General features: G+C 34.4%; 1 protein-coding gene across 1 annotated transcript in view; it reads left to right on the top strand.

Annotated features, from left to right (window-relative positions):
* The first annotated feature begins 4,605 nt into the window (after positions 1–4,605).
* Positions 4,606–11,425, top strand: part of LOC106662385 — a 37,370-nt gene continuing 30,550 nt past the window's right edge. The window contains exon 1 of the mRNA XM_014386452.2: positions 4,606–5,205. Coding sequence (XP_014241938.1) covers positions 4,650–5,205 — 556 coding nt within the window. The 5' untranslated portion in view covers positions 4,606–4,649. The remainder of the gene's footprint in view (positions 5,206–11,425) is intronic.

The raw sequence follows: 11,425 nt of genomic DNA, 5'->3' as shown, positions 1-11,425 counted from the left end.
GTGAAAACGATGAAGATACACGCTAGAAATTGCTGGAGGAGGAATGGAATGCACTTCGAGAACGTGCTTGGTTGAGTGGTAGACATAAGGCTTATCTGCTTTAATGGATATTACTTACTATGTTCATAAAAAATAGTTAAAATTTATGTTAGTCTTATTCTGTAGTATTACTTTTTCACGTAATAAAATAAGAATCTAACCTTCCTTCCCCTTTGCCTAAAAACATATATATATTCAACAACTTATTCAATCAAGCGTTTTTGTGAAATATGCCAATATATAAAAGATCAAACCCGTCTCTGCGTCTTTCTATTCCAATTAATAGTTACTATTATCCAATTTTTTGTATTTCATAGTAACCACCTTTTGCACATTGATTGATTTATGTAAATGATATTTTTTTAATGTACTGAAGTAAGAAAAAAGAAAAGAAAAAGAGTGGTGAAAGGGAGGGAGAGTGAGGAAGGGAGAGAGAGTGAGAGAGAGAGGGAAAGAGAGAGAGGGAGCGAGAAAGGGTGAAAGGGAGAGAGGAAGAGATTTGAATACAATATAATAGAAATTCTTTTTATGTCTTTTTCTCAAAAAACAACATACATATATGAACTGTACAAAAAGTCCATACATCTTTGAAATATCATCTCAAATATTCTTCTGTCCGAGGAAGTTGGCACGCATAATATTTATAAGAGACATTGAATCGTACATTAAATCAGCTAGAGAGAAAATAATAATAATACAATAAACAAGCATATATATATAAATATAAACAATTTCTCAAAACGTTACAAATAAATTAGTTCAATATATATCTATAACCTATATAACTCATAACAACTATTAATAAATACATAAATATTGTATACAGTACTCAATTTCACATTTACAAAATAAATAGACTTTGAATACCATTAACAATACCCACCCAACATTAACAAGTTATAGATATAGATTCAAACTATATTAATTTAATAATTCAATTCTTGTGTCAATTGATTTCTACGTTTTAATGCATACATATATTACATAATTGTGTCGTTCCTGCCAATTTCGTCCATTTAAATATTCGAGAAATGTATTCCAATATATTTCGAATTCATGTAAAAAAGTTTTTGCGTAGTTCCTGGAACTGGAGAGATACATACAAATTGAAAAACAGTTTTATCTGCTAATATATTGCGACGAGAACACTGTCTCTCTTCACTTCTAGTGTATGAACAATTTAAATTTAAAATTTCTTTCCTAGTTTTCGTTATTATAAACATACCTTCGCGAACTGTCTTTTAAATACGTGTTTTCCCCTGGGTCAGTGTTGATAGCTTTGTAGATTGAATGAAAACGCGTGCGCTCTCTCCTCCAAATGAGGCCCTGTCTGAATTCTAGTTTTAAATCTTCCAGGAAGTTATTTACATATATGCAATTTTTTTGTTGATAAAAATTCATGACACCATCCCATTATTACACATTTGTCAACTAACGAATCGTACCAAAATATTTTTTGTCATTATCTCTTGTATTAATTTCTTCCTAAGAGAGATTTGAACATATATAGCTCAAATCCGCTTATGTACGTACATACAAACATGTGCCCAATTGAGGAGAGAGAAAGTGTGTGTGTGTATGTGTGTGTGTGTGTGTGAGAGAGTGTGGCAAAGATAAAAATAGAGAGAGTGAGAGGAAGAGAGACAAGAGAAAAGAAGAAAAGAAATATAAAGGGAGAGAGAGAGAGAGAGAGAGAGAGAGAGAGAGAGAGAGAGAGATGTTCGATTAGGTTTTAGAACATAATTAATAATTTGTTTCCAGTTCAAATCTTAGTACACTGCCCATCGTCAGATAAGATTAATAGTCGATAATCGAAGGAATCAAAGGATCCATAAAAGGGTTAATAGGTCTTTGTTCGCCGTGTCACTTTTCAAATTGTGATTGATGACCCCGACCTTGATTCAAAATAGTTTTTTTGAAAAGCCTCTTCTGCCTTTTCAATATTGACGACAAATATATGTCAAGCGTTTAATATTTAAAAGCTATAGAAACATCAACAGTCGTGAAATTACTACTTTTAAAAAAAGATTACCGGCCTCAAAGGAAGTTTTTATCTTCGGTCCTAATCGAAAGGTTCCGGTTGTATTGATTTTATATAATAACAGGACTTTACACGGAGTTAATTATATAATTACTTTAATTAGTAATAATTAAAGATCGACACCAATAGTCTAAGCTGAATGGCTGTAGGTAGCGTTTAAGGACCGCGTGTTCTCGCTGGTTTTACCTCTAAACGAATAACAACCCTACGTTCCAATCCTATGTTAGTTATGGTGCCCAAATATGGGGTTCTGCATCTTATACTAAAATCGAAGAAATGTTTAAATTCTTTATCAAAAATATTTACGTCCTCCCTTCATTAGACTCCCACTGCCTCTATGCACTTTCAGACTCAATGTGAAACTGTTCGTGTTCAAAGAATGAATCTATATTTTTGCAAACAAATATTTAAAACAATAGATATGAAAGATGACCTATACCGTAAAATTGTTCAATCCTTAAAAATGTAGGATGTAGCTCAGTTGTCTGGAATCTGATATTTTTTGGGGAATTGCAAACAGCGCTTAACATTCACCGATAAATTTAATGGTGAAAATATGGGGCGTCGGTGTCCACAACTGTTTAGGCTTTGACACGCGCTCATTACTGCAAGGTAAAGGTCCCAGGTTCGAATCCAGCGGCCCTGCATTCCAACTCGATGTACTTACAAATGGGCTTATTTCAAAAACACTGGCACCCCGAGGGTTGATTTAACCTCTTCTGTTGCGACCCTCTTAAAAAACAATAAACAAAAATAAATAATAATAAAATATATATGTAGAATAATAATCCTTTCAGTATTACCAATGTATTTGAAATGCTGATTAAGAATGGATTATCTGGGCGCTTTTTTGGTATTGACAAGGTATTTGATTTTATCCAAATTGCATTTTTTTAAATCAAGTACAATTTTTGGAAACTAAATTAGACTAAACATAGTTAAGTGGTTGATGATGATGAAGAGATGATGGATATGCAGCCTTTCCACTTGTTCTATTTTCCTAGTGCCTTAGTTCAGTGCAGCCGACTCGATCGTTCTCCTAAGATGCACTTGGTCGTTGACTATCTTGCTACAATTTATTTTCTTGGGTTTTCTTGCTATCTCACGTTATTTCTCCATTCAGCGCTTGTTTCGCATCGGAAGGTGATATTAGGTTGTTTCTTCCTCCTCATTGAATAGTAGCTGTGTTCTCAAATGCCAGAGATCGGTATATAATCCTATCAATCCTCAGAGTTTAGCCCTCTTAAACTGTAGTAGAGTTTGCCAGTTTTAGAGAGGTAGTTTTAACATGTTTACTTTGCCTAGCACCTCTTGAGTTTATCCAGATCTCCTTTTATCTTTTCGTTACCCAAAATTCCTTTGCGCCCTGGTACTCAATGCACAGACCAATAGTGGTCTCGGTGCACAGGTAAAGAGGCTTGGTACCCAGGATATCATCAGGTTGTTGTGTCCTGATTTCCTTCCGAATTCTTCATCTCCTTTGAGTCTTTTGAGACTTTATACTATGTTGTAAAGAGTGTTTCCGGGATCCCGTTTCCAGTTTCTAAGAATGTGTGTCTGATTTTATAATTAGTGTCGTGTGCTTGGAGCTTCGGAAATTCATAAAAATTTACATTCTAAGTAATTAAAAACTGAATCTTACAGGGTTGCAATCCGCTTTCCTTGGGTGTAATCAAATTTACAGTTGAAGTAACTGAAAAGTGAATTGTCTCAATACATACGAAAATCAATCTTTGGACAATGAAGACTTTTAGTTCAATTTGATATGTAGGATAACCTAACCTCTGTTCATAGGAAAATCCTGACTAATCGGGTCTATTGCATCTTCATTAATAACGATGATCATCTATCAGATTTAAGTTCAACTAATAATTTTATTTTTGTTTCTCAAAGAGTTTTTTGAAAGCTTTTTTTTAAAGAATCGAATCTCATGTCAAAGTAGGTGGCAGAGTGTGGCAAGAGATTGGCCTATTCTAGTGACTAACACCCGGATCCAATCAATTTTCTTCGAACGTGTGAAGGTTTTTTTTAAAAACACGACTTATCTTTATTATTGACTTTTGATATAAAAGTTCAACTCAAAGGTTTTGTTTTCACCTAAATTGTTTTTTCAGGTGAAAATGTTTGATCATTTTGTTATGTGTTTATTATTTTAATAAATATTTTATGTTAGAATCTATCCTCGTTTGGAATTTTTTTAGAGTACTGATTGAAAAAAGTTAATTCAAGTGAATGTAGGTCGTTAAAATTATTTTGCCATTCAATTATTTGGCTCGGTACTTGTTGAAATCGTTCAAATTATGCAATTTACGTCAATCAGGGAAAGCTTTAATGGGTGGTGTATTTTGTATTGAAAGTAGGCCAGGATTTTACTAATGCCCCCATCCCAGGGTGGAATTGGGACGGAGGCGGATCGATTAAATGCTGTCTGAAACGGGTTGAAAGGGAGTTTGGGGTGGAGAAGAGATGCAAGCGGGAGGAGAAATGGGTCACCGGTCTCTTAAGTGGGAGAGTGAAGAGTGAAGTTACGCCGGCGACCCAGTCCGCTGTGTGTTGTCATGCTGTGAGCATGTCTTTCACTATTTTGATCCTCGCGTTATCCGTCGTGGGTACGTCGTCTTCGGGAGTCAACGTGACCGGGAACCCGACATGGGACGGCCTCTTGTCCAAGTGCTGGAAGAGGGCGAGCTTCACGTGCGTCCAGGACGGCCTCAGGGAGACGATCGAGGACACACTTGAAGGCGACATAGCTATCACCGAGTCGATCAACTTCGTCAAGAACGAAAACAAATACTCGTTCGAGTCAAACGCGGTTTACGATGAAGAGGAAGATTTCGCCGCTTTCGTCAACGCGGTTGAAGACTCGGAGGCCCTCCACGAGAAGCGAAGGCCGAAGCTCATCCTGGAGCCGCGTAGTGTCGACGGCATAACCGATATCTTGTACAACAAAGGTGTACACTATTTGATGACCCATACTCTCGATCTTCAGCTCCCCGAGGCGGGATTCGGTGGTGGGAAAATTAAAATCGAACCTAAGTCCATCGAGGAAGACGGTGGAGTGCTCATCAAAGTCAAATTCGACGATCCTCCGAAACCTGAAGGGAGGATATTTTTAAAGAAAATGAGTAAGTGTTACAAATTATTTTAAAACTACCAATATTTATTGTAATAAATTGTCTCGTCTGTTTAAACCACACATTGATTTAAATAATACAAAAAATTTAAATATTTTAACCATACAACAATAAGAATAACACAAGTACTAGGACAATGACAACATTTTGGTTATGTCAGGCTAAAATAAATTTTAACGCCTGATAAAAAAAGGTTTTACATAATTTTAAATTTACAAATATAAAGCAATCAAAAGAGAAATATGCATTACACATACACCATATTAATTCCTACTATTTCATTTGCTTTGAATTTCAAATAAGCTCATCAGAAATAAATAATTTAACTGGTAAAATGGTTTTTTTCCTTCAAAAGAAATATAACAAACAAAGAAAACAATCGTTGTGTTCTTAGCATTTATAATTGAGAAAATGCAATTTTTATATATTTGCATATAATTGTACTACTAGACAACGGGAATTATTAATATACAGGGTGGAACTTTTTCCTCCAAAAGAAAAAAAATATCGATTTCTTGCTGGGGACTTGTTTTGCGTACAAGAAAGAGATAAACGGATTTTTTACACATATGCATATGCCTTTACAGCCAAAGGGAATTATTAATAAACAGGGAGGAATTTTCCTCCAAAAGAAAAAAAGTGTTTTATAATTGGACTTTTTTTAAAGAGTAAATCAATGTGTTTTTTTTTGCTGTATAAAGAACAGCTCTAACCAACAGGACATAGACATATACACATTAGAATCTGCTAGTTACTCCTTGCGATTTTGTCCTTCAAAGGAAATTTCGAGTTTCTAGTGAGACATTTATAATTGGTTTGCCTTTTTTACAACAAGCTTTTTTTTGTTGTATAACCAACTGCACTATCTTACAGGACATAGTCGTATACATATTAGAACTTGCTAGTTACTCCTTGAGGTTTTTTTCTTAAAAATAAATATAAAAACAACAAAGGATACGTGGAATTCTAAGGTTTTATAAGTGGACTTTAAAAAAAAAGTAAATAAACGCTTTTTTTTGCTGTATAAAGAACAGCTCTAACCAATAGGACATAGACATTAGAATCTGCTAGTTACTCCTTGCGATTTTGTCCTTCAAAGGAAATATAAAAATAACAAAGGAAATTTCGATTTTCTAGTAAGACATTTATAATTGGTTTGCCTTTTTTACAAGCTTGTTTTGCTGTATAACCAACTACTCTATCTTACAGGACATAGTCGTATACATATTAGAACCTGCTTTCTTTGAGCTTTTTTCCTCAAAAGATATATAAAAACAACAAAGGAATCGTGGAATTACTAAGTGTTTATAATTGGACTTTTTTTAAACAGTAAATAAACGTTTTTTTTGCTGTATAATCAACTGCACTATCCAACAGGACTGAGTCAAATACAGATTAGAACCTGCTAGGATCTCTTGGGTTTTACAACAAAACGTTTTTAAATAAAAAAAATTGAATTAAATATAAAAATTACTTGTCTTCCAAGTTTGTTTTGATTTAATAAAATCTATAGATCAAACGCACTGCTAGTGCATTTAATTAAATAATAAAATCAAATACCGCACTACGACCCCCAGCAAAAAAAAATGTCTGGTAGCAAGGAGGCGTGAAAACAAAAGAAAACGAAGTCCACCGGCCTGGGTAGAATCTAATGAAGCGTATAGCGGAAAAACCACTCGCAGCTAATAAATTTATAAACAGAACGGAATTTAAAAAAAACAAACAAACAACAATAACAAAAAGTTTCATTTTATTTAATTTGTGAATACTTAAAAAATTCAGTGAGTTTGTAAGTAGATTTAAATTCTCATTTTGCACTTTTGAAATGCATTATTTCTGAAAATCATACAGAAACTTTCAATAAACATGTCACTTTTTCCCAATAAAAAAAATTGTTGGTAGAGTTTATGTCCTTATGAATGAAAAGCTTGAAAGTTCATTCGGAAAATTTATTTACAATTTCGGTTTTCATTTTCAGTTGTTTTTGTTGATACTGTTCAATGTGCTTGTTGTTTTGCTTATCTTATACATTTTGTTTTGGATTGCCCAGTGAAAGATCTTTTATCTTTCTTCAATCCTTATTGAACTTTATTCGTTCTTTTGTGTCCTGTGATCTTTGGAAGGTGGCTCTGCGTTCATGTGTGCATTAGCAGTATTTATTACCTTTTTGATTAAAAAACAACAATCAAGGCAATGGAAGCTAATAAAGAGCCTGATGCTAGATAGCTGCTCCAACGCGGAGCACAATAGGCTTGATGTACGAGGTGCAAATGACTCTTAAGTATGGTTTAAAAACTCAGCACACAATTCACGTGATAGCTATATCTTTATTTTTGGTAACTCATTTCAGATTCTTTCAATTTTCAGTACATTACAACTACGTTCAATTCGGTAACATGTAACAATGCAAAAAATATACGAAATAAAAGACATGAGTGGAGAAAATACCCATTGGATGTACTCCTATGATAGTAAAAGTAAGCTGTTTAATTAATGGTTGTGTAAATATCACTTTTACTCTCGCTGTGTAGGAGATCTCGAGGCAATCGTTTTTTCAGTCGGCGAGAAGGGTTAGAGGGAATTCGTAAGGATGCGAGGTTTTGGATGTGCTGATTTTCGGTGGTTGGAAAGTTTTTGGGAAATTTTCGATAATGAAAGCGGATTTTATTTTGAACAAATGGAATATTTAAGTGTATATGTGTATTTACGTTCGATTCATAAAATGGAACATCAAGGATTTTTCGTAGGATTAAGGACTGGGCAGTTTGAATGAATTTTTGGCTGAACCCCACACTTCCAGTCCGTTAGTCGATATCGGCTTAACTATGGTGCTGTAATCAGCCTTTGCCTGAAACGTAAATCAAACCGGTTGTCAAGAAGTCGTGCAAGAGTCCTGTATCGTTTCATAGCTCCTTTACGTTTTAGTCGTGCGAATAGGCGTCTTTTCTCACCAAGACTCTAGTAAAGTTTTGAAGGTCTCGAGTGGAAATGGCAGTATCGGAGTTACTAGGAGGAACGCTGTATCAACTACATATATGAGGGTAGTGGTTTGAGGATATGCTGAAATGTCAGCTGTATAAATCAGGTTAGTGTGGAGGCCAGAACGCTGCTGAAAAACCCCAGCAAATATTCTGAGAGGGAATTGTCTTCAATGACTCAGAAAAACCGGCCCGTGAGATAACTGTGCAGTATTTGATAGTAAGTGGAGGGTGCCCTTGAGCATGACAGTAAGCCCTGGTGGATCACATGCTTGGCTTACTTCAAAAAAGGTACAGAACAGAAAGTCAAGAGAGGAGGAGATAATGTCTACCACACATGGCAGGGTTGGATAATGGAACAGCAGTTGCGGAAACCAAATTTTTTATTTTTTTATTTTACGAGGGTTCGCAACTGCAGAGCTTATATCAACCCTCGGGGTGCCGGTGTTTTTGAAAAAAAGCCCATTTGTAAGTACATCGGGTTCGAATGCAGGGCCGCTGGATTCGAACCCAGGACCTTTACCTTACAGTGATGAGCGCCGTGTCAACGCCTAAACCGTTGCGGCCACCGACGCCCCTACAGGAAATCAAATTGATAGTGGGGATTATATTTTGAGAACTTAGGGTCGGAAGATTCTTTTTTATAGCAGCTTTTCTAAAACTTTACCCAAATTAGTAGCAGTCTTACTTGAAGCAGTACAATGTGTTGGTTCTTTTCGTTTAAAGAACATTCATATACATTTTACATGTATATAATTTTAATGGCACTAGCTGTTATGATTAAGTGTTCGATCTTGTGACCGAAACTCCTGACACTCGTCGTCAGTATAAAAAAGTTTTTATAATTTTTTGAAAGGCTAAATTGTTGGAACATGCCGCCCAGATCATAAGATTAGATTATTACAGTTTTAGTTCCACCTTGTTGAGGCTTTCGTCAATATTGTAAAAACATTAAAACACAGGCTTTTTTTGTGTTTTATAGCCCAAACTTTACACCTCACATCATGAAAAGATTAATCAATTGATGACAAACAAAAATTCTAGTTCGTTTTTTTATTTGAAGCTCCTTGTTGCTTGTGAGACAGGAAAGTATATCGACGTTTTCTCCTCTAGACCACAAAATTCCATTGTAATTACAGTTGTCGCAGTTGGAAAACTAGTTTCTAACTATCGCCAAACAAGTTGAAATATACCAATTTCTTATTTCTTGCAACCTGTTTTTTAAGTGAAGTAAGTGTATAAACTGTTATTGGAAATATGTGCATGAATAGATGACATTCTACATTATACATGTTCAAATTGAGGATTGCTTAATCGTTTTATTGTACTTGCTGAATATCTATAAACAAAGTATTCATTTTGGAGAGTGAGGATTTGAAAAACATTTTTAAAGCGAAACCGATCAATTTTCGTCGGAGGACGCTGGATAAAATGAGCCGTCCGCATTCTACTGTCAATTGCTGTGGTCTTCAGTGACATATCTAAAAGGCGCAGCCACACAATGATACAAGTCATGAAGAAAAGTCATTTTTTCTCTCTTTTTTCCTTCTAACCGATGCCAGATCACGTAAAGGGGACGGGAACGCCAGGACGAATCTCCTTTCCTTAACCAGACTTTCCAAAAACTCTTTAACGGTCCGAGCCGAAAGTGAAGATGACAGTCGATAGAAAAATGATATTTAAACGTCCTTATCACAGGAAAAAGGCGATTCGAACGCTTGGAAAATTATTTTTTTCAATATTACAGGGGTCTTGGAAACTTGACGGTACAATTCTTCTGCAAAAAAGGCCGCCTAATCTTTCTCTTTTATATACTTACTAAATCCACTTTTTTGGCATTGGACCTTTATCCATAGCCATGAATGGATTTCGGTAAGTCTAGCTAAATAGTAAGTTTCGACGCAATGACCATGCCCGAAAGTAAGTAAAAAGCCGTTCTTGTCTGTTTGTTCTCGCTTTGAACAAAACGTTAACAATCCATGATTTCGTAGTCAACGATATTCATTTAGATTCTGTTTTTACTGACTTTTGATAGCTTTCGATAAACCTTGATCTTCAATTTTATAAGGCTTAATTTTGATTGCAATAGGGAAACGTATGGTAAAAAATGATGTTTTGATGTCATTGAGTTTCTTTTTTTTCGTCAATTTAGGTTGTATTCAACTTGTTTCACCTTTAAACTTTGTAGCCAGAACGGTTCGCTGAAATGAAAAATGGTTGATAGTAGAACATAAACGGCTTAGAATAGCGCAAACAAGTTTTTTAACTTACTCCTTTTATAAAACACGATTTTTAAATTTTCTTTTGGGAAAAAACGAATTTGTTACACAAAGAAAGAGAATGTCTCCAATACCTATGCATTTTTCATCAAAATTAAGGTTGAAAATTTGAAACACTTGTTTTTGGGAGAGTTCAATTACCGTACTTCTCGCAAAAATACCAATCTTACTGAATCATCATACGTTTTTTATAATTTTTTTAAAATTTTTCATTAAAATTGAAGTCGTATTCAAAATCAACGTTGTTGAGAATGAGTAATCTACTGAACACTTTCAGTTTATCTGATAGCCGTGACGTTGGGACAAACCCACAACATGTAAACATTGGAAAATCTTAGGAGAATTTCAAAAATACACTAATCTGTTCAAAACTTGTTAAAGATTGGCAAAATTTACACAAACTGCTTAATGTAATGAGTTTTCGAAGAAGTGAGATCTAGTTGGATCAGTATATTATTTTTTGAAGGGTATGACAGATGTAACCGCCCAACAAACGTGTTTCCTGGAGAAAGAAATAAGCCAAACTTTTGAATTTTCTGAATGAATTTGAATTTTTTGAAAAATGGGAAGAAGGAGGGAAAATTNGTTATACACACACACACATTGCATCATAAAACATAAATAGAACGTTAGTCTTGAAATTTAATTCCATATATATAAAAATAATTGATTGTATTTAATTTGTATTTTTACAGTAATATAAATGACCAATATAACTTGCACTAAAATATAACATGTGTTTGTAAAATATATTCATTGTAAGTAATTAATTAAATGTAAATAAATTTAAATAATAATTGAATATTTTTTTACTTAATTTGATATAACAAAGTACTTGGTTTAAATTCAACCTTCCTGAAATATCGTGCAGATCGATCAAAACTGATCACCTGTGGACTCCTTTAGATGTCATTGAGGAAGAAACAGTTTTTACTTGGCAAATTAATGTTAAAT

The sequence above is a fragment of the Cimex lectularius genome, unplaced genomic scaffold (assembly GCF_000648675.2).
Source record: "Cimex lectularius strain Harlan isolate CLEC.00 unplaced genomic scaffold, Clec_2.1 scaffold132, whole genome shotgun sequence".
In the NCBI taxonomy this organism is placed as follows: domain Eukaryota; kingdom Metazoa; phylum Arthropoda; class Insecta; order Hemiptera; family Cimicidae; genus Cimex; species Cimex lectularius.
This window is presented reverse-complemented; position numbering and strand designations above follow the sequence as displayed.